The sequence below is a fragment of the Microtus pennsylvanicus genome, chromosome 2 (assembly GCF_037038515.1).
Source record: "Microtus pennsylvanicus isolate mMicPen1 chromosome 2, mMicPen1.hap1, whole genome shotgun sequence".
NCBI classification, from domain to species: Eukaryota; Metazoa; Chordata; class Mammalia; order Rodentia; family Cricetidae; genus Microtus; species Microtus pennsylvanicus.
In genome coordinates, this window is record NC_134580.1 from 78,104,579 (window position 1) to 78,128,913 (window position 24,335).

The 24,335-nt window shown below is 42.7% G+C and overlaps 1 protein-coding gene across 1 annotated transcript in view; it reads right to left on the minus strand.

Annotated features, from left to right (window-relative positions):
• Positions 1–1,251: 1,251 nt before the first annotated feature.
• Positions 1,252–24,335, minus strand: part of Iftap (intraflagellar transport associated protein) — a 74,185-nt gene continuing 51,101 nt past the window's right edge. Inside the window, exons 5-7 of the mRNA XM_075961521.1 lie at positions 23,404–23,470; positions 11,337–11,476; positions 1,252–1,511 (exon numbers count right to left, since the gene is read on the minus strand). Coding sequence (XP_075817636.1) covers positions 1,347–1,511; positions 11,337–11,476; positions 23,404–23,470 — 372 coding nt within the window. The 3' untranslated portion in view covers positions 1,252–1,346. The remainder of the gene's footprint in view (positions 1,512–11,336; positions 11,477–23,403; positions 23,471–24,335) is intronic.

Below are 24,335 nucleotides of genomic sequence, written 5' to 3' on the forward strand. Positions count from 1 at the left end.
CACACGGAGGGATACCTTACTCAGCCTGGCTAGCAGGGAACAGCCTGGTCCTGCCTCAACTTGGTATGCCAGACTTTGTTGACTCCCCATGGGAAGCCAAATTCTTTCTGAGGAGTGGATGGGGAGGATTTGGAGGGGCGGTAGGGGGAGCAGAAGGAGAGGAAGGAGGAACTGTGGTTGGTATATAAAATGGGGGAAAAAAATCTTTTAAAAAAAAAAAGATGCTGGCTCTCATGTGAAGTGTTCTTATCTCATATGAAGTGTTCTTATCTTACCATGGGAGAAGAAGAGCAGCAACAATAGGAAAGAACCAAACCAAAGCAGCAACAAATATATTCTGTGGTGTGTGGTGCTAACCATGGGGGAGCAGAGAAAGGGAGCATATGGCAAAAATATAAAGTCTACTTAAAAGAGAAATAATACCAAGTCCATTTGTTACTGATTTCTTCAGTAATATTATTCCATACATATCACCCCCCTTATCTCCTCTTCTCCATCCCTCCACCCATTCCCTTAGCAACCTTGTAAGCAGTCTGCATAACTACTATCCCATAACACATTTATAATTTCCATTTATTCTTAGTGGGGGAAGAGTGTATATGGGTTGCATGCCCTGGCTCCCACATGGAAGTCAGGGGACAGCTTTATGGAGCCATTTCTCTCCTTCCACCTTTACATGGTTCCAGGGACTGAGCTAAAATCATCAGGCCTGCCCAGCAGGCACCTTACAGAGCCCTCTCACCAGCACCCTGGATATCATTTCACAGTCTCTAGTTGCTCTGCTTTTCCAACCCTAAACTTCTGGAGACAAAGAACACTCACTGTATTTTGTGGCCATCATATGTGAATTAATGGTAAAGTTTTTAATCCCAGAATTCCATGAAGCTTAATCTGTCAACAACCACACAGATATCACCATCTCTGGACACATAGGACCAAAGACCTACATATATAAGTGATTCTATTAATTATAATAATGTTTGAAACAGGCAATTGTCCTGAAACTCTAATAAGATGGGTTCTGTTCCCAGTCTTCAGTACAACACGCATGTGCCCTTGGACAGTGCCCTCATTAAATGGAGATTCAGCAGTCCTTAGTTCCTGTCCCCATTTCCCTGTCCCACCTTCCCAGCCAGTAACAGGACCCAGCCACGGACAGACGAGACTTCAGAAACGGAAGTGATACCTTCAGCCTTGGTCCCTCTGTGGCCTGGTGATAAACAACAGAGACAAAAAAAAAATGCAGATGTATACATTTCCACGGAGGGAATCAGCTGATGTATGCTTTATTCTAATGTTGGTTGCATATAGACAAAATAGAACTAAACACAAAGACATCTATTGACTCAGTCATGGTGTTCACAAAAGTCTGTATTGGAATCCATCGTCCTTTTCTTGGCCAGCTCTTGGATGGTCGCTATCTCTCCAGCAGTGAACTTGGGAGTGAGAGTCACATTGTCATAATCGAATTCTTCATCAAGAAAGAAGGGCTGTACTTCATCTCCAAATATCTGAAAAAAAAATACCAAAGGAAAAAGAAACACAGTCACTGAAGTGAAAATGAAGTTGAAAAACATAAACAGCCTATTAATATTTAATGAAACTTTTTTTAGACTTTCGGCACTCACAGCTGATTAAGCTGTTTTTAAGTAATGAAATAAATTCAATTATTCAATTTGACCTAATTTAAGCCTCTTAATATGCCCCATTTGTATCATGCTGTATCTGAATGAGTATCATTAACTAATTCCACCCCCACAGCAAGAATCAGGTCTGCTTTGCACACATTCGGTTCATTCTTTGCCCACTGCAGTGTCAGAGATGGAGGCATAAGGACCCATTAAACAAGAAATACACCTTAAGGTCTTGACCAACCTTTGCGCCATTTGCTAAAAAATATCTGTTAATGAAGTAATCTTTAAAAATAAGAACAAAAACACCCTGAATTTACCATACTTGAAATAATAGCCATAACCCTGTCTCATAACAGGAGAAATTAAAACACATATGATCAAATTTAAAAGTCCAGCATCCCTTTTCTTCCGTTTTACATATGACAGTTTACCTGTAAGTTGTATTACCTGCAAAGAAAGGAAATAGTTTCGTACATGTTTATAGACATGCCGGAGCCACTCAAAGCACAGTTCCCAAGCTGAGAGTGAAGCTCAGTCAATAGAATGCTTGCCGGGCACTCACAAGATCCTATGCTTGGTCCCCAGCATGGGGAAAAGGTTTGTCTGTTTGTTCATTTGTTCGCTTGTTTATCAAAAGAGTACATGTTCCAGTAAACAGAAAAGAATGCCTTAAATCTCATTAACTCACCCCTGAAAAATCCCACTTAAAGCCAATGGTATGAGATACGATGAAATCACGCAGCACCCCATCAACTCTGTATGTATGGTGGTGCGGAAATAATTGAAAACTATGGCTTATGCAATAAATGAAAAAAATGCCCTGCAGCTAGGTAGTGTCAGCTTTAAACATTCTTGCATGGAAGATGATCTCCCCAAATAACTTCTGCAGTGTGTGTGAAATGGAACAAGCTGCTTGGAGGCTCTGTGCTGCTACTACAGTGGAAAGACATCAGGAAAGCTCTGCTTCCCACCTTGCTCTTCAGAGTCCTATTAGGGAGTACGGTGTACAGTGCTAATAGCAGACTCCCAGCCGCTCATTGCCCTGCAGCGATAAAATCAGCTGCTGTGATCCAACAATTTCCAGAGGTCTGATCTTCTCCTCTGTGTTTTCCTGGGGAGGAAAGTCAACGGCTTCCAGTGAATGTGTTACTATGATGGGCCTGCCCTAGTACCAGAACCACATGGGTATCAACAGTATCCTTCCATCCATCAGCCCTGCTAGTACCTACTGAAAGGATCAGTATCAGTTCAGGACACCCCACAACCAAGTTCTCAGCATAAAGGAGACTTATTTGTCATAGAGGGACAAAGGACAGAGGACAAAGAGGGGAGACAGAGGATGAGGGAAAGAGTGAAGGGAACAAAGGAGCGAGGGAACAGGCATTTGTCCTGGAGGAGGACAAAGGACTGCCTCTGGACAGAGAGGAGACAGACATGCACATAGGAAATGGTGGTTTATAAAGGCAAATGGGGAAACCTCATGTTAGAATGAGGTATTTAATTTTAATTTGGGTGTCTTAATTAGGATAGCCAAAGGGATTGCTGGACTTTAATACATTGATAGCTATACCTTGGCTGTCAGCCTCGGGAGGAGGAAGTGGCCAAATAAAGGAACAGACCTTGGTGGTAGCTTTAGTAATATAAGCTAATGGTGTTTAGCAAGGCAGAGGGAACAGAGGAAAAGAGCAAGGCCTTCTAGAGCTGTGTTCACTATGCCCGGGCTGACTGAAGTCCTCATGCTATTGCTTCCCAGTCATGAAGCTTTGAAAGGTTTTCAGAACTTGCCCAAGGCTAGTAAAGAAGATAGGCCACTTTTGAAACCAGGACAATATGCTTCAAATAAAGCCAAATTTGTTCAAAAACACAAACAAAACAAGTTCAAAAACACTGGTTCTTTGGAAGAAAAGTCCTTCTCTGAATAAGCTGCACAGTTCCCACAGCTACCACTGAAAATGCCTCAAGACCATGTGTAAGGCCATGACTGTTTTCAAAGGAGCAGCTGCACACACACAAATTAGCCTGCAGAAGAAAGCAGCTGATGTGCCACGGTCACTCTCTATAATTAGATATCTTCAGCACAAAATAACAGAGGAGCGCTATTGATAAGACTCGCGCCAATGAAGAAACACACACACACACACACACACACACACAGTGACACTTGATGTTCATGTCCAGAATGCAAGCGTCCAAGCCGACTCTGTGAAGAATACTGAAACCTGCAGACCAGGCCCCAGTCCATCCTGCCTAACTATGTAGACACCTGATTCTTACTGATCCTGGCCTAGATGTAGAGGAAACTCTGTCTCTGTGACTGTTTTAGTCTCGGAGGATTTTTGAAGCTCTTTGTGCCCTCATCTAAAAGCAAGAGAGAACACATCTACTGAGTTGCAGAGATCTGGCTTATGTCCTGCACTACGATTCAGAACCTCATCCTGATTCTCTGAACACATCCGTGCTCACCACATGCAAAAACCTGGCCTTCATCCACATCCCAGGGAGGCTGGGCTATCACTTCAACTTAAACAAGTCTCTCAGCTATGGAAATCCTTCTGATATTATACCATGCCCTTCCTACTCCCTGGTACATAACGCACTTCCATCTCCCCCACCCTTTACTTATTCATCAGTAAATAGTTGCTAAGCATTAGGTACTGGGAACAGAACAGAGTACAGCAAAACCTGGGTCTCCAGGCTTCCCTCTAAGGAGAAGACAGTAACAAGGGACATGTGGCATGCTCCTCACTAGGAAAACTGAGAAAGACAGAGCATGTCACCTGCAGAACACACCCCCAGCCCCCACATCTCTCTCCTCACTGTCCACCATCTTGTCTTAGTGGTCCAGATAAAGTAAGGCTCATAGCTTAGACTTCTCAGGCTTCTGATCAACGCCAACTCCTATGGCTAAGTTAGTTCTTCAGAGATGGTCCCATCCCATGCCTTCTTATGCCTCCATTTTCCTGAGATTCCAGTCCACATTGTGGCTACAATATGTAGTATTATGATACTACTGATGAAGAAATTCTCTCTTTAATAAAAAAAAGCATTTTTCTTTAAGGGTTTTTTCCCATATAGTTGAATTTTCATTGTGCTGCCATAATTTTCTACAGACATGTGAATTAACCAAAATAACAGCAAAAACAGAGATTTCTAAAAGCTAGAACTTGCCAATGTAAGAAACAGCCACTTACAATGAACTTTAAAGTTTGTCATTAGAGCAGATAATTTTCTTAGAATGCGACCTAAATGCTGAAACACAACAGAGGAAACTAAAGATATTTGCAAAGTCAGAGTGTGATCCTCAGAATATCTTAGGCCATTTGGGGATAAGCTTCCAGTGTGGCTTCACTGAGTCAAAGTGCGAGACTAGTTCCCTGCAGTCATTCAGGGATCTTTCATTCGTCCCAGAATGTTCATTTTCCTACATTCCTAGCCATTGCGTGAGGTCCTAGAACACAAAGAAAGACCTGCATAAAGTCATTAACAGATTGTGTTGGCACAGGCACACCTGAGTGGTGGAATGGAAGCATCTAACATAGACCAGACTGGAGTGGGCTGAGAAGGGATCAGAGACGGCTGGATCCCAAAGTAGAATCAGTCAACAGGCTGAGGGAGGAACAGCTTTGCAGACAGGAGGGTTTCCGTGAGCGTGCTATGAACACAAGGTGCAGGGTTTCACGTCTGAAAGCAGTTCAGCATTGTCTGAGCATTAACTGTAAGGAGGACAGGGCAAGAAATGGCAAGGTGGCGGCAGCATCGTATAGATGATGAAAAGCTTTTGAAGAATCTTTTGAAAGCAAGGGCAGACACTTGGTCTTATATGCACTTCCTTCATTTTGTCAAATGTTTTAATGAGTTTAATGAGCACATATAATGAAGCAGGTATTAGCAGCACCAAAAAGGAAAAAAAAATATGGTCTGTCATATTGGATATTAGAATTAAATAGCTCACACTGCAGGTTAAATAATATATTCAAAGGGATTGGTCTGGAGTCAGAAGGCTCCTCAGAACTCTGCTCCAGTAGTCTAAGCAAGAGACAAGGACAATGAAGCACCGGTAGAAAAGATATGAAAACCATTTAGGAAGGAAAAGAGCAGCACTTCGTGACTGACGACGTAGAGAAGGAAGAGGAGAAAGCACAGGCTGAGATGCTCAGCTGTGAACACAGTGCATCTGAAGATCCCTGGAAGATATAGAAGTCAAAAGCAATCAAACACGCAAAGCTGAAGCTCAAGGGGAAAAAGGCCTGAAGCTAGACGTGCCCATTTAGAGATATAAGCATAAGAGGAAGAATATAGGATGAAAACTGCTTCAAGCATTCAGGGAGGGAAAAGTATATGATGCCCTGGGGAACACTGACTTGTTAGGAGTGGGTAGACAAAAACCTCCAAAGAAGGATGAAAGGAACAATTACCGAAACACACAGAGAATAGAGACAAATTATGAGAGCCAGTAAATCAAGAGGCTAGGGGAAAACTGACATGGCAGGACAGGCATGAATGTCCATGCTCCATAAATTTGAAAAGGAAACACCACTCTCTAGGCGGGAGGCTACTTGTCAGTTCACGGCTGCCCAGCCCATGAAATAATCACTTAGAAACTATATTATTTGCAATACTGTTTGGCCAATAGCTTAAGATATTTCTAGCTTGCTCTTATATCCTAAACTAACCCACCTTCACTAATTTGTACATTACCACAAGTTCATGGCCTACCAGCAAAGTTTTGGCAGGCTCCAGCGGAGGCTTCTGTCCCTGTTAGTGGCTCCATGGCTTCTCCCTAATTCCAACTACTCTCTCCTCCTCTATCTGCTTGAAACTCCCGCCTTACCCTTTTCTGCTAAGCCACTGACTGAAACAGATTTATTCATTAAACAATAAATGCAACACATAGACAGAAGGACTTCCCACACCAAGACTGGGCTGCTGAACTATACCTGGTTCCCTCATTCTGAATACTTTCAGGTAGGCAACCACAGCAAAGCAATTTGCAGTTCATTGTGAGAGGAATGAGAAGAGAAAAGGCAGAGGCACTAATGGAGTTGAGCGGAAACAGAGGGGAGAGGAACTCAACCAGAAGCACTAATGAATTTGAATGGAAAAAAAGGGAGAGGAACAGACCATAGCCAAAGAAAGGTCCAAGGGAAGCAACCTTTCCTTCTTTTGTTTCTTTTTTGTCAAGAATGGGAGGGGAGATTTGATCATTGTGACGTGTTGTGGGAAAGGGGTTAAGAAAGGAGAAAAGAGACAAGGACACTATATTAGCTTCATTTTGGGTCATCATGCAAAAATACCTCACAAAAACAACAAAAGGGGGAAGACTTTTATTTGGCTCAAACTTTGAGGGCTACAGCCTATCATGGTAGGGAAAGTATTGGCAGAAGATAGCTCTATGGTGGTGGGGCATATGACAGCCACTTCCTCACACCAGTAAGCATAGCAAGGACAGGATGTAGACAAGGCTATAAAACCTTGAGGCCCATCTCCAGTGACCACATTTCTCTCACTTTCTAAAGGTTCCACAACCTCCAAAAACTGTCACTAGCTGAAGACCAAATGTTTAGACATTACTCTATGTGGTGCATTGCACATTTACGCCAGAACATTTCCTTTCTGGCCCCATGAGCTCTTGATTTTTTCATAATGCAAAATAAATCCTGTCCAACTTCAAAAGTCCTATAGCCTTTAGCAGTTTTGCAACCACTCACACATGCAAAAGCAGAGTCTCTTCAGAGACTCGGGGTGTCTCTAAACCACGAGCTCCTGCAAAATCAAAATACTACACATTTGCAGTAGTGTCAGATTCCAAAGAGAAGAAAAGAGACACAGCAAGGGAAGGTCAGCCCCAACTTTTGGTGTCATCATGTGGGGACAGGTTGCAGTTGTGTGTTCCCAGCTACACAGAGCAGGACAGAGGACAGGCAGAGACGCTGGGCTATTCAGCTTCCAGTAACTCACTTCCTCCAGCTGGAGCCCAAACTCCTAAAGGTTTCCCCAAAAATAGCACCAGCAGCTGGGGACCACATATACAAAGGCATGGGTCTGTGGGTAACAGATCATATCCAGACCATGACAGACTTCAACCATGTCACTATAGCACAAAGTTACTCCTGGTTAGTAGGAAGAATGCATGTATTTGTTTATTGGGTAAATATTTGTTGCATGTCTGTTTCGTTCTGAGTTCATTCTGACATTTTATGTTGCAATAACATAAACTTATAGACACAGATACATAATTCCAAGTGGAATGAGGTGTGCCATGCCATTCAGAAAGCATCATGATACCCCTTCAAACACAGAGAGGTTGCATGCTTGCTCCATGATCCAGCTGTTGACTGCCCTAGCAGCCTGGAAGCTTTCTTCTTTCAAGGTGGGTTTATTTCAGCATCTTAACCTCTACTGCACCAACGTTTCAACTACAAATTGAAATTCTGGCTTATTTTGGAGAAGGATCATTTGAAAATGAATTTATTTACTCTTCCTCTTAGATATGCATTAGTGAGAGCCACCTCAAAAATATGCCATGTGTGATTTCCAAGAATGACATGGGAGAGAAGCAGAAAAATTCAGCAGAAATTGGGAATGACTATTCCCCTGTTCCCCAGTACCTCAAGCCATCAACCCTTGAAGTTTTCAAGTAGTTCAGTTAGTGATGAGTATCAGATCATGGCCAATTCCACCAAATATTTGAAAAAAAAGTGTATCTTTTTTTTTAAGGTTTAGGATATCAAGTGATATCTTAAAATCTTCAGGGACAGTGTGATGAAATTAAAGACCATCTTTTTCTTATAGGGATCATCAAAACCTTTATCAAATTTGAGGAGCGAACATTCAATATGAAAGCAGTGTGTGGGAGAACTAGGTAGACAGCTAAGTTGGGAAAGTGCCAGCTGCTGAAACTAGAAGACCTTAGTTTAGACGTGCAGGATCCACAAGAGGAGAGGTGCAGTGGCACACAGCTATAACTCTGGTCCTGAGTGGGTAGAGATTGATGCATCTCAGATAACAGATTCTACATCAAAAACTAAGGCACCATGCCATAGAGTGTTGGCTGAGGTTTCTGTCCCGCCCAGTCCTACAGCCATTAAGTCCCAAACAAACACACCAACTACCCCGCTGCTAAACAAAAAAACAAGTGTGAATTAAGTTATTAACTTGTTATTTTTGCCTAAGGAGCTGAGAGAAATGTGTGGATTTCAGGTATCTAATTTCAAGTCTAATTGAAAAATTTTTGTGACCACTATGGGAATAGAATCTGTATACTATTAGGAAACTGAGTTTCCTTAAAATCGCTCATGTGACTGATTCTTACAGGGACGCTACTAAAAGAGGAGACATTTTCATTCATAATACCACACGGGCAAATTAAGGAACACAAAAGTAATGCTCAAATCAATAATGGTAGCATTTAGCTACAGGCTAGAACACAGAGTGATGTAGTGAATAAACTAGCTTGGTGGAGAAATGTTTAGAATCCCATTGTAAGATGGAAGACAGGGAGCCTCAAGCTTCTCTACTTCCTCTTCCATGGTTGTCTCTACAAAGGAACCATAACCTCACTCTCACTATCAGGAACTTAGCTTGCTCTAGAAAGTATTACTCCAAAATGTATTAAAACAGAGGATCAAGGCAAAAATTTGTTGACAAATAATAAGCCAGAAGTGTTAAAAATGTCTCTAAGAGACAAATGCACATACATAAACTAGTAACGAAATCATGGGGAAAAATCAAACAGACCCCATCCATACCCGAGAGTTGTGGGTTCTGAAAAGGCAATCCTGAGGAAGCAGGACTCACAGAACACATTGCACTTTCAGACAGAAGCCACTGAAAGCGGCTACCAGCTCTAGACCCAAAGGCTCCTTGACGGTCCCTCACAGGACACTCGCCAGAAACTGATGATTGCATTCTTTTAATGATTTAGGTGGTGAAAATAAGATTTGTGCTATTAAACCAAGGAAGCCTTGGTTCAGTGTTGTAATTTATGATGGTTCTAAAACAATTCTCCAACAAATAATGATTACACCTATAATCTTAGCTCTCACTAGCAGGGAAATGAACACGTTTGAGGCCGACCTGTGCTACCTAGTGAGAACTGCTTACATCAAAGCAAGCAAAAAGAAATCAAGCTTACATACAAAATATCAGTAGTTGCGAGCCTCAGTCGAGAAAACTGCTAGCCTGAGCTACAGAACGACTCCAGTGCAGCACAAGTCGCACGGTAGACATGCAGTCCAGTCAACCAGTGTGTGTGAACCTGGGGGGGGGGGGCGAGGTTAGGGAGGCAGGGGAGTGTCCATGAGGAGTCAGGGGCTGCGGGGGAATCTAATGAAAATACATTTCATGAGAGTCTCCAAAATTAATTTTTAAAATGGGGGAAATAAATGCTTGCCTAATAAGTGCAAGGCCCTAGGTATAATACTTGTAGTTGTAATTTGAGTTTTGTGGGCTATGGGATAGATCCCAGAAGAAGCTTCTTAAGCACTAACTGAAACTAATTTATAATAACTTCAATTACTATCTCAAAATACATATATTCTATAACTGACATCAAAGTAATTGCATCTCTTAGGGTACTAGATGCCATGCCCAACCTGTATGGTCACAGCCTAGCCAAGAATATAAACAAGCCTTAAAATGAAATGGATTCCTGTATTGAGAAGCCCTGTAATTTTAGCTTCTTACAGCTCAAAGAACATAATCTATAATTCAAAAGGCATATTGGAAAGTAGCTGTCCTGACTTATTTGTCTAGTAACCAATTTGGGAGTTCAATGCAAGCCTGTAAGCATCTTGGGTATACTTTTCAGTACGGTAGACAAAAGTATTATAAGGAAAAAAACCATTTAAGACTGAAATGTGTATGTCCTCTCTGACTAAATGACTGATTCATAACAGAATATACCATTACAAGAGCACCTGAATGATTAAGGAAACCAAAGAGGGACCCTAGAATTTGGCTAGAAAGCGCTAATAAAGAGCCCTTAGCGACGCCTGTGTTTATCCCCTCTATGTTAAACAGGTTAAAGGTTACTTCCCAGCCCCACCTGCAGTGTATTTATTAATGCTGGTAGGAAGAGTTGTAAAAAAAGATTGCAAAAATGGCTCTCAAGTAATACGTTAGGGAGAATAAACTATAGCGGAGATTCCGTTCTCCCACTTCTGAAAATAATGCTTAATGACATTTCCCAGCTTTCCACATGCCCAGCTATGAACAACTCAGCAGTTGTCAATGAATTCAAGTCAGAGCCTTTTAATCTCTGATAACTCTAAGGAACTGACCTGTTCACTGTAGGACTCTCTACAAATGTTTAAATACAAGAAATGAACTTCTACCTCCTTTTAGGAATGGATTTCAGACTGAGATTCTGTTTACATCCTGTTCTTACCTTACCTAATACAAAGGTTTACAGGACCTCAGAGATGATAGAAAAGCCACAGCCAGGTGAGACCAGGAGAGAGAAGGGAACTGTCCTTCCATCTGCTGTGCAGACCCTACGCAGAACTACAGAAGTAAATCAGGTTTCTATATGCAAACACTATTGCTCTATGTACGTCAGGGACAGATGGAAACAAGCAAGACCAACTAAACAACTCCAACTCTAAATTATTCCAAACCAAGGAAAATGCAAAGGGTGCAGGTATAGGGGTTCCCTGAAAGGGCAAAACCCACATACTGTCACGATGGAATTCCCCGAAGTACCTCTTCCATTTGCTTCAGAGTTCTTCGCTCAGTGGGTTTTGGCTTCACTTCAGAAGTGAGAGGCAGGTTCACAGAAGGAACATAAGCAGGAACACTGGCGCTTATATCCTGTTCGACTTCTCCTGGAAGTAGCAGCCGATCTGTTGGATACAAAATATTTCAGCTGATCCTCCTGGGAAGTTCATCATCTCCCCAAGTCAGACGTCTATAGGCCTGTACAATCAAAATGGGCAAACATGCTCAGGAAAGCTGGCCCCTTGCACAATTGCTGTCCTCATCTGTGAACATCACTTAAAGGATTCCCTTTTCCATAAAATAAAAGCTACCTGTGTGTTGATTTCTTATCATGTTGCAAGGTTGTAGTCCATCTGGAAGGTTGGAGGAAGGCATAGGGAGTGATGATCCTTCCAGCCTAACTCCCCTTGGCTTAGAGAGTGATGTGGTGGTCCTCCCGGGCCTAAGTCCCCTTAGCTTAGAGAGTGATGTGGTGGTCCTCCCGGGCCTAAGTCCCCTTAGCTTAGAGAGTGATGTGGTGGTCCTCCCAGGCCTAACTCCCCCTCCACTACTATAGGAAAATAAGGCAGGAAGGTGCTCCGTTTGCCTAGTTTTCACTTGTTTTCCTGAGGGGGAGAAGAGAAAGAAAATGGAGTGCAGATTTCATTCTGTAACAATGCAGCAATATTTCAAATATATATATATATTTTACAAAATGAGGATGCCAGAAGGAAAATACTTTAGCTTTCAGCAGAAAAATGAAATACTCTGTTATATGAAGAATGCACGGGCTCATTTTCAAAACTTGCAAACAACATGTTTCCTGCTTGTTTAGCACAATCAGAAGAATTCAATAACCAATCTCAGTTTCCCCGTGGATTTATTTTGAGTGGTTATGCTGGCTGTTTTCACACATGTGACACATCATGAATGTAACATGCCACTGGACTTCCGAAACCTTCTTGAGGTGAGCAGACAGACACACAGAAGCATAAGACCTTCCCTCCTCAGCCAGAGGAACTAGGGAACTGGCACGAGATGCTACTGCCTGCTACTCAAAGACGATCCTAACTAAGCCACTCATTAAGTTCTCTGTGGAAGTGATTAATTAGCGTCAGGCATATCTGGACTAAAGGCAATGGCAGCATATATAGGAAGATAACTCAGCAGGCCTGATATTCAAAAACTGAGAGTATTCTGAAAGGCATCCTTCACCCCCATAGACATCTCACTCACAAAAGTGAATCGCTGTTGTTTTTTAATTGTTAAGAAATAGAGCATAGTCAGGTCATCTGGAAACTTGAGGACTGGTGGGGAGGCAGTGAAGAAGGTAGTTCTATTGAGATTGATGATTGGAATTTCAGAACCTCATCTCATAATCGGCATAAATAAAAGCAATAATAACAACCGACACCGATGTGTCCAGTATTTTATAAGGACCAGCACCGCTAATCCTCCCCAGCAGCTCTTTGTTCTGTTCTGTTTTGTAAGCATGAGCTCTACACACAGAGAGACCTCATCAGGATCCCATAGCTAGAAAGGCATAGCCGAGCAGTCTGCCCCGAGAGCCAGGACCTCAGCCAATGTCACATTATACATTCTATAAACAAGCATTTTATTACATGTTTAATTTTGCTTCATCATACAGAACATCCAAGCACAGGCCAAGAAGTGTTGCCTGTAGCTCCCAAGCATAGTAGACAGCAGGAAGTACATTTTGCAAACATTTGATGCCTGGAAAGCATCACGTTTAAACTCATTAACACCAGGAGAGAAACGGGCCTCCTAATGTAGCCATTTATTTGAGTTCAAAGCCAAACTCCTGCACTGTGCTCCCACATGCAAGAGCCTAGGGTATGTCAAAGGCTGGTGAGGGCCTGCCAACAAGAACTAAAGGAAAGGCTCAGGCCTCTCGATGTGAGGACCAGCACCATCTATCAGGTGGGTCGGCTGCTGGTGTAAACACAAGTTCCCATGTGAAAACAAAACACAGTCTGCACTCCAGGCTTATGTTTAAGACCGTGGTCTGTCTGACAAAATGCATGGCGGCAGGACAAGGGTCCGTGTCCCTCACTGAAGCTTTTCAGCCCTAATCTGTTCTCATCTAAGGAAGACGTTCAACTTCAACAACAATGATTTCTTTTATAACAAATCTACTGCCATGGGAACAATTATTTCAAAGCAAAAAGACTCCACATCCTCAGCATCTTAAATTGCTGTCACCTTTTCTCTGGAGGAAAGACAGAATTCAAGAATGCATGCTGTCAGGGCTAGCACAGTACCTTACGCATGGTGAATTCCCAACCAGTACTTGGAACAGGAAATTAATTTCCTACATTACAAATTTAAACTGAGCAACAACTATGAAGATCCTGTACACCAGTTAGACACTGTGGGTGATATAAAGCAAGCACAGTCCATCCCCTCAAAAACTGACGGTTGTTATAGGGATATGTTTTCCACATAAAAATCAAAATGAGAGAAACCAAAAACAAAATTGAATTTTTATGACTCTAAGCATTACAGGGCTATAAAAGGTAAAGCAACACTGACAGAAAGAGCCAGGTAGGATATCTATTAGGAAAGAGACTTTCTCCTATCTTTCAGCCATCTCACAGTTATTTGTATATATACTCAAATTTCCCAGAGGTTGGGGGACATAATAGTCACTGGTGATAAGGAACGGATTATCCAAAGTGACCTTTAACAGTCTAATCCTAGAGTGTTTCAAGATAAGAATCAGATCTCATTTATTGTCTCAAAACAACCCAAAGGCTTCTTACATTGTGAATGCCCTTGGCATTTGGGCCGCTTCCCAAAGTGGCTGACTGACAACTTCAATGACCCACTGTTGCTGTGGGATGATGTCTGTACCCTGTCAATTGTAATTTCATAAAATGCTGATTGGCCAGTAGCCAGGCAGTAAGTATAGACAGGGCGACCAGGCAGGAAGTAGAGGTGGGGCAATGAGAACAGGAGAATTCTGGGAAGAGGAAAGACTCAGTCTGCAGTCATCACCCAGATGCAGAGGATGCAAAATGTGAATGCCTTGCCAAAAAGGTACCAAGCCACGTGTCTAACACAGTCAAGAATAATGGATTAATGTAAGATGTAAGACTTAATTAATAAGAAGCCTGAGCTACTAGGCCAACCATTTATGATTAATGTAGACCTCTGTGTGTTTATTTGAGACTAAACAGCTGTGGGACCTTATGGGACAGAGACAGCAGTCAACACACTGTTCTAGATAGTATTAATCTAACCCTTCCTCTGATAAAAACTAGAAAGGCCAAATAAACTTTAAAAATCAATTCTTGGAAAGCATTGGAGGGCTACTAAAGCAGCTTGTATCTTAAGAAGTTAAGATTCCCCAAAAAGGAAAGATTTGAGAAATATGTCTAAGGGTCCTTGTGGCTTTTTCAGCTCAAGACTTTTTTACTGGTTTACAAGCAGAGGCTATAAAGTCAGGAAACTAAAAGGATTTAAAACAAAATGTCGGGACTAGAGAGATGGTAGAGTGGGTTAAGAGCACTGGTTGCTCTTTCAGAGCACTGAAATTCATTTCCAAGCACCCACAGGGAGACTCATAATCATCTGTAACTCCAGTTCCAGGGGATCCAATGCCCTCTGTCAGCCTTGTGGGCAATGCAAACACTGTGGTACAAAAATATACCCACAGGCTAAACATCCATACACATAAAATTTTTTAAAATACATCTTTTAAAAACTTTTAAGTAAAAAGCGTAACAGAGCTGCAACAGGGCTATGAAGGTAGAAGGTTCTCAGAGCTCTGATGTGTCCTTACAGTGAAGAATGCTAAATAGGGAAGCTCAGGGCTCATTCACAGTGTGTATAAAAAGTCACATACATGAGAAAACCCAACATATGACTCCCAACAGCATGAACCTCACAGCAGAAACAGAAGGACTATCCAAAGAGTTTCTTCCCCCAACTTATCTGGTGAGGAAAACTCTTTCTTTCCTTGGACGGATTATGAAAAACACTAGAATTACCTTCCCTTTTCTATTCCCTTCTCAGGAAGAAGATGAAAATTTCTTTATGCAATAATAAGTTTGGGGGAGTAGTGTTTTTCTCTGGTTAACATAGCTTTTCAAATACACCTTCACAGATGATTAAGTCAGCAAATATAAGAACCAGAGTAGGAAGAGGACCACTGTAAGGCACACACACACAAAAAAAGTTTTGTTTCTTATGTTTTTAGGAAGCAGTGAAGCCATCAAAGAATGATACTTTAAATTGGTTGGAACATGCCATTTTCTCCAAGCCTGGGACTCTCCTGTATACAGTTCCTTAAGCCACAGCATCTTAAACTGTGAGTTGCGACCCTATATAGAATCATGTAACCAAATTTAGTACTAGTGAAAAGTTTGGCAAGATAAGAGGTTTCTTAAGACACAATGACCAGAAATTAAGCCAAATCCCAAGGTATTCCTGGCCCTCACCTGTGTTACAACATGCAACTTCACTGCAGCACTGGTCTGAACATACAGTGTGTACAGTAAATACCATACATGTCGTCAACCCAACAGTCCCCATGAACACTTCCCAAAACACCTCCACTCAGACTGCAGACCACTAGATATTATGAACTGCACTGTTTTCCTTACGCACATAAAGTTTTCAGTTCTTAAGGAACCATAATGGTTTAATTGTAGAAAACAAGAATTGACCAAAATATGACTGGAAAAAAAGAAAAGTCAATGTAATGATGCCTATTGACATTCTGCTATTCTCATAGATTGGTGCCTAGTCTCATCGGAGAGGCTTCATCCAGTAACTGGTGGGAACAGATGCAGAAGAGACCCACCCACAGCCAACCATTAGGTAGAGCTTGGGGAATTCTGCTGAAGAGGAGGAGGAAGGATTGTAGGAGGGACAAAGGACACCAAAAGAAAACCCACAGAATCAACAAACCTGGGTGTAGTCAGAGTCTGCTTGTCCATTTCCCGGCCAACCAGACCCAAAATAATCACACTGAAACTATATTATTACAACACTGCTTGGCCTATTGGCTCATGCTTCTTATTATCTTAAATTAACCCATTACTATTAATCTGTGTATTGCCACATAGTTGTGGCCTGCCAGTAAGGCTCTGTCTGACGTCTGGCCTCTGTCTCCTGCAGTGGCTAAATGGCATCTCTCTGACTCTACCTACTCTCTCTATATATCTTTCCCAGCCCGGCTATATTCTGTTAAGCCACTGGCCAAAAGCAGTCTCTTTATTAACCAATGGCAATAAAACATATTCATAGCATGCAGAGGGGAATCCCACATCACCTGGGCTCTCTGGGGCTCACAGACTCAACTGACAACAAAAGAGCCCACAAGGGACTGACCTAGGCCCTCTGCATACATGTTACAGTTGTGTGGCTTGCTCTTCATGTGAGACTCCTGACAGCGGGAGCAGAGGCTGCCTCTGGCTCTTTGTCCAGCTTTTGGGACCCTTTTCCTCATACTGGGCTACCCTGTCCAGCCTTAATGTGGGGGAGGTGCCTAGTCTTACTGCAACTTGATATGCCATGTTTGTTTGATATCTTGGAAAGCCTACCCTTTTCTGAATAGAAACAAAGGAGGAGTGGATGGAGGGAGCAGAGAGGGGGCAAAGGAGAGCTCCCTAAACCTGCTTAATGTTGCAGATTAATGATTTTTAAGTGACCAATGTCCTTGGAAATAAAAAACAAATATGAATCCGATCCCTCAAACCCTGCCAGACCCTACACATCCTTCTCCAGTGTCTAGGCAGGTAAATGCAGTCCTCACCCCTCACAAGGAAGCTCTGCAACAGATGGAGACCATTACAGAAAACCACAACCATTGGAGTTATGAGTCGTGGAGCCTCGCCTCACTTCTACGAAACACTCACACACCTAAGGCTCAGGGAATTGTGCAGTAGAGGACGCAGAAATAGTGCAGGAGCCAGAAAACCAGAGATTTTTTTTTCTTTTTTGATTTTTTTGGAGACAGGGTTTCTCTGTAGCTTTTTGGTTCCTGTCCTGGAACTAGCTCTTGTAGACCAGGCTGGCCTCAAACTCACAGAGATCCGCCTGCCTCTGCCTCCCGAGTGCTGGGATTAAAGGCGTGCACCACCACCACCCAGCAGGACCAGAGATTTTAAGTGTGATGATGTCTGTCGGTAATGTCAGAAGCTATAGCCATAAAGTCTTAGCAACATAACTTCCTAACCTGAACAAGGACAACAGACATGTCAAAGTGGATGGGGGAAAAAACACGAGGCTTTGACCTACCCACACAAATAACTACAGCAATTCAAGAACGCTGAGAGCAGGATAGTCTTTTCCAGGGTGGAACACACCAATGGTCAGCCCTTAAAATAAACATGCAAGTTGTGCTTAATGTATAGCTTAATTATACACAAATATTGAGAAATATATATGCATACATAGATATACATATACATATATATGGAATAAAAAGAAGGACATGAACTTGGAAGACAGCAAGGAGGATATATGGGACTGTTTGGAAAAAGGAAAAGGAATAATTATAAGCTCAATAAAAATAAATCATTTTTTATTTTCTAAAAAAATCAAACAGGGCTGCAAATGTTAAGCAGGAATCAGTGCCCATTCTCACCTACCACAGTGTAAATACACCCACCGTAGGAAACCTGTCTATGCATGTGTGATTACAAGAACTGCACCTCCAAAGCCCAGTCTCTCGAGCCAGCTGCATGGAAACTGAGAGAGCAAAGGAAAAATGAACAGTATTCCTACTCTGCTGACCTCGATGCAATGACTGCAGCTATCCCAAATTATAATTGTGTTGTATAGCAATTTGAGCCATCTTGTCTGAGGCAGGGAAGTCACCAGGTTAACTATCCTATCTTAAATTCAAAAGAGGTAAAGGTGCTAACTGTAAGGACGCGACAGCCAGCCCTCACTGATGGCACTGTGTTTTTTCCTGCCCAGAAATGAACTGCTCTATTCCAGCCATTAGAATGCTCAGACCTGAGTAATAATTTACATAGGTCCCGTGTGATGACTAAAGAAACTAAATATGGAACCAGGCATCCCTTAAGAGCCATTGGCCTTTTGCTCTGGATTGCCTGGAAGATCCTAGTGGCCTGCAGGTGAGATAGAATAGGATAATGGGCTGTGAGGTATTAACAGCTGCCTTTGCTTCTGTAAAACCTCATTGCTATGGAAAGGAGGATGAAATAGTCTTTTATTACTATATATAGAGAAGAAAAAGACAACTGAGGGGAGCAAAAACAATTTTCTTGCCCAGCTGTGAATTCTATTGCTGTTTGTAATGCATCTGCCCTTTCTGATATCTGCCCTTACCCACACCCCCTAACCACCACTTCTAGCATAGTATAAGGTAGCAGTTCTGCTAGGCAGGAGAGCTGGCCCCAGGGTCTTGAGACTAGAAGACGGGTCCTGCCCCTCACCAGTTGCAGCACTCAGACCAGCAGGCCCTGCACCTTGCCTGGGCATCACAGTAGAGATGACCCCATTGGCAGGGGTGTGGGTGAACAGGCCTGAAAGCATGGGAGTGGGAGAGCTAGCCCCACACTCTGAGACACTGCAGTGTGGGTGAGGGAGTGATGGCACCCTCACCCCCAGGAGCCTTGGCTCCTACTTCTGCTACTACTACTCCTCGCCACCTACTGCAGGCGGGAAAGCTGGCCATGGGGCCATGAGAGTGGGAGAGCTGATCCTGCCCCTCACTGGCTACAGCACTGGGGAGACCAGGCCCTGCACCTTGTCTGGGGAGCACAGTAGAGCTGACCCTGTTGCCAGGGGCACGGATGAGCTGTCCTATGGGTATGGGTGCAGGAGATCCCACCCTGCCCCCACTCATCCACCATGTGGTACACGGGTGAGGGAAAGATGCCCTCCCCATCCTACCCCCATCCCTTGTCATCTGTGGCAGGCAAGAGAGCAGGCCCCAGGGTCACAAGAGTAGGAGAGCTAGCTCTGCCCCTCATCAACTGCAGCACATAGGAGAGCAGGCTCTGCATCTTGTCTGAGCAGCACACTACAGCTGACCCTGTTGACAGGCACAGGTAAGCTGGCCCTGAGGGAATGACAGTGGGGTAGATGGCCCCACCCTCCCATCTGCCATGTAGTGGCATGAGCAGGGGAAAGATGACCCCCACCACCCGTTACCTACTATGGGACAATGGTCTTATACCCTGTAAAGATTTGTCACTTGTATTAGTTTAATAAAATGATGATTGGCTAGTAGCCAGGCAAGGAAGTATAGACAGGGCGACCAGAATAGGAGAATTCTGGGAAGAGAAAAGGGTCAGTCTGCAGTCATCACCCAGACACAGAGGAAGCAAGATGAGAATGCCTCACTGATAAAAGTACCAAGCCATGTGGCTAACACAGACAAGAATTATGGACTAAGATATAAGAGTTAGTTAATAAGAAACCTGAGCTAACAGGCCAACCAGTTTATAATTGATATAAGCCTCTGTGTGTTTCTTTGGGACTGAATGGCTGTGGGACTGGGTGAGACAGAAAACTTCTATCAACACTGGCCACCTATAGAAGGCAGGAGAACTGGCCTCGGGACCAAGTAGAGCTGTCCCTTGCCCTCACCAGCAGCAGCACTAGGAAGAGTGGATCCTGAACCTCACCTGGGCAACTCAGCTGACCCTGGTGGCATGGGTGTGAGTGAGCACCCAGATGGCATGAGAGCAGAACAGGCCCCACCCCTTGCTGCCTGCTGCATTAGGTGAGCTAGCAGGGCAATGCTGGAGAGTTAACCCTGGTGGTGAGGATGAAAGAGAACTGGAAGGCTAACCAACCCAGTTACCACCCAGGGCCAGAACCAGGGCTAAAGGTTGGCCCAACCCAACATCCACCCCGTCTATGAACTGCTGGAGCACATGAAGGGGCTGATCCTGCAGATGCAAAGCTGCAGGATCTCAGTGACACAGGGCAGCAACAGGATATCCGAGAAAAGCGAGGGCCTAATATTGGTAGTGTAGCAGAAGCCAGAGGCCAATGACTCACTGACGAACCCTTGCAAGTAAAGGTGTATGGACTAAAGGGTACACTGTGCGGCTCACTCTGCAACATCACAGCTTCCACAGTGAGATTTTTTTCTTTTAAATTTTATTTTACTAGGGAGGGTAGATACAAAGGGACAGGAAGATGAATGGGATAGGAATGTGCAATATGACATCCAGAAAGAATCAATAAAAAGTTTTTTAAAAAGAATAAATTCATTTACTCTAAATTTGAATTGAGTCTAAGTCTCTGATTTCTCCAGTGGATTTGAACACCACGACACTAATGTGATATCAAAAAAACAGAGGGTACCAAGCCTTATAATACCTGGGCTACTCATATCAGTACATGGTGTTGATTCTGCCAAAAACTGGACTCTAAACTCTACTCCTTGGTTGCCAAAATAACAAGGCACACACTGGAAAAGCATGGTGCTCTTGAATCTTGAAAATATTTATAAAGGTGAATACAGTGAACAAATAAAATCAGTGGTAGAAAAAGCAATACAAAAACGTGTTTCCCTGTTGCCCCAGGCAAATCTGTTGCTTAAACAGTAACAACAGAATCTAATCAGTAAACCTCCCAGCTGCCAAAATTATAAAAGCAACTTGCCTATTTAAAAATGTCACATCTCCCATCTGATATAAATATTTGCCTTCTGCTTACATTCCTGAAGTGCAATACAAATTAGGCCACACACTGAAATTCACCTTGGCACAAAGTATTTAATTTCTTTCTTCCTTTCAAGTGACCCAGATTGTACATTATGAAAATTGGGAAACCTTGGTGGCCTTTTGGTGATTAGAATAGATCACTGCAGACTGAACTGACTGTCAGCCATCAATTCACACATCATTTCACACAAGAGACAGTCTTAACTACTTCATTCAAGTCCACTGAGACTTGGTTCAGCCTCAATAACTGTTTATACACAAATGGAAGACCTCCTGCTATCTAGTTTCTGGAAACATAATACTACTGAGATCTTTTTATTCATTTTTTTTAAAAGAAAGTAATAAACCAGGTGACTGAATAGCATACTTGGAAAATGTTTGAAAAAAAAACAATGACACAAAAATTAGTAAAGATCAATGTAAAAAAATATTAAATTTACTAGCCACATTGTTTTATTAGCTTATCATCTCTCCCTGATATACTTGCCTGGTGTTCAGCACTGTTAAACAAAATAACTATTAGCATTAGTGATACACTTTCTAGGTTCTTGTTGTAAGCAATCCTGATCATCTTCCTGTAAAGAAAGATGTTGGGGCTGGGACAATGTGACTCCCTAATTAACAGCTGTTATCCCATGTTACACTGGCAGCATTCACCATCTGACTTGAACACAGTCAGGTGGACTGCACTGATACGGGCTGTCTCAACCCTCTACAGACAGCTTGAGAAAAATCCACAATAGCCACACAATGAGCAGCTCCTGAAGTACATTCACTCTCCAGCAAAACACTGTCAGTCTCACTGGAAGAGCCCGAGAGAGCTTTGAAGCCTGGAGGGCCAAGGCTCTCGGATACCCTCAGCCCTGGAGATACAAAACTGGCCCTGCCTAAGAGTCCTGGTACCCTAGGCCTATACAAGAATAGCTGAACCAACAAGTGGAGCAAAAGGACCCACTCATCAGAGCCAGCAGGAGAGTTACAATTCTAGAGGGTGCTACAAGCTGCTGCTCCCTCCTGTCTGTGACTGCAGATCACTGCTATCAAATGCTAAAGGATATAAAAGTCTGCCAAATACCACCACTCACAGAGATTCTCTTCAGCTATCCAGTTTCTATTGGGAAGAGCAAAAGAACACCAAGCCACACGACCGGTGACAAGTACAGACCTTCTCACTGCAAGAAGGAAGTGAGAAACTGTACCACAATAATGCCCAATACAGGCACTCTCCTGCCCACCTATAACACTGATTTTACCTTGTAAATGTTTTGTATAGACAAGAACCAATAGTCTCACAGTGTCAAGCTCGAACAATAGCAGAATGGCTAAAAATGCAGAGCATTTCTCTGGGGACTAAGGATGCTGAGCATTGCCTCAAGTGTCTTTCAGCCATTTAGATTCCTCTGTTGAGAGTTCTCTGTTTAGGTCTGTACTCCATTTTTTTTACTGGATTATGTGTTCTTTTGATGACCAATTTCTTGAGTCTTTGTATAATTTGGATATCAGACCTCTGTCTGATGTGGGGTTAGTGAAGATCTTTACCCATTCTGTAGGCTGTCGTTTTGTCTTGTTAACCGTGTCCTTTGCTTTAAAGAAGCTTCTCAGTTTCAGGAGGTCCCATTTATTAATTGTTTCTCTCAGTGTCTGTGCTGCTGGGGCTATATTTAGGAAGTAGTCTCCTGTGCCAATGTGTTCAAGTGTTCTTCCCACTTTCTCTTGTCTTTTTCTACTTCCCATGTAGATTAGATCCATGTAGGTCTCTCTTGAGGTCCTCTTTGTTGTCTAGGTTCCCTGGGATTGTGATTTGTAGGCTGGTTTTCTTGGCTTTATGTCTAAAAGCCACTTATGAGTGAATACATATGATATTTGTCTTGTGGGTCTGGGTTACCTCACTCAATATGATGTTTTCTAGATTCATCCATTTGCCTCCAAATCTCAAGATGTCATTATTTTTTTCCTGCTATGTAGTACTCCATTATGTAAATGCACCACATTTTCCTTATCCATTCTTCGGTCAAGGGGCATCTAGGTTGTTTCCAGATGCTGGCTATGACAAAAAATGCTGCTATGAACATAGTGGAGCACATGTTCTTGTGGCACGATTATTTAACAGTTTAATTTATTCCAAATTTGAGGGGAAGGAAAGGGACAGCTCTATTTCACTTAGACCAAAGGTTTTATAAGTTTCAAAGGGCTTTAAAAAAAATTAAATAAATAAATAAGAGCTTTAAAAACTGAGTAAAAGTTTTTGCTTTGCAAAAAGAAATTTCACAACTTCAGTTTTTCTTACATCAAGGGAGATAAGGTAAGGACTGCCAAAAATAACAAAGCAACATAAATCACTTGAAGTTTCCAAAACACGGTTACACAGTATGAAAAAGAGAGAGAGCACATACCCGTGTTCATCTGGGGCTCACTCTCTTCCTCCATGTCCAAATCTTCTAAGTCCAGGAAGTTGTCTACCTGCAAGAAGATTGAGATTATCTTGCATATTAGACAGGAAGAAAGGCGATGTAGTCAGGGACCCATGCACACAGCTGCATCCTAGACCTGCTTTCCTGTGGCCTCTCCAGGCCCAGTTAAAAGCCCTTGTATGCCTCTGCTTTCCCATCTGTAGGAGCACAACATTTGGAAGCCCAAGGTTTTAAAACGCAACAGCCTGCTCTCTACAGAGAAAGAGAAAACAGGCTGGGGTTTCTCGTGAGTGACTCTGTTTTAAATTTTCTTCCCAAAATTTTTAACACCACTATCAGAGGAAATAGCAGGCCTGGGGTTTGTGTGTTACTGCTTGTGAAGAAACCAGTGATAGAGGTGGTGGGCCACAGTCCTTCCGCACAGCATGCTCTCTGACAGCACTCTGGAGACCAGATAGAGGAAGCTAAGGAGAAGAGGAAGGAAAAGTCCATTCAAAACAAAATCTTGCTGCCAGGGAAATCACAGGAGAGGTGAGCAGGACAAAATATCAAGTGTTCTCTCTTTCAGGCAAATAAAACTGAGAATTACTTCAAAGGTAAAAAGCCCAGCATATGACCTTCCCAGGACCAATAGCTGCATTTCAATGAAGAACTATTCCACATGAAACAGCGTTTCCCACCGCACAGTGACAATGAGGCATTTCAGGGGACTATCAAAGCGTGTAAATACGAAAATGTTAGCACATGGCATAGAAAAAAATCACAAGGTTGCTATCCGTTTTATGCTCATAACCTAAAGATAGACATAAAAAAAATACCTTAAAGTTACAAACTGAGATTCCTTAACTGCATTCAAGGCAAGCTGTGTCTTTCTGTCCTGAACTGATTATGGACCATGCCCACCCCACAGAAAG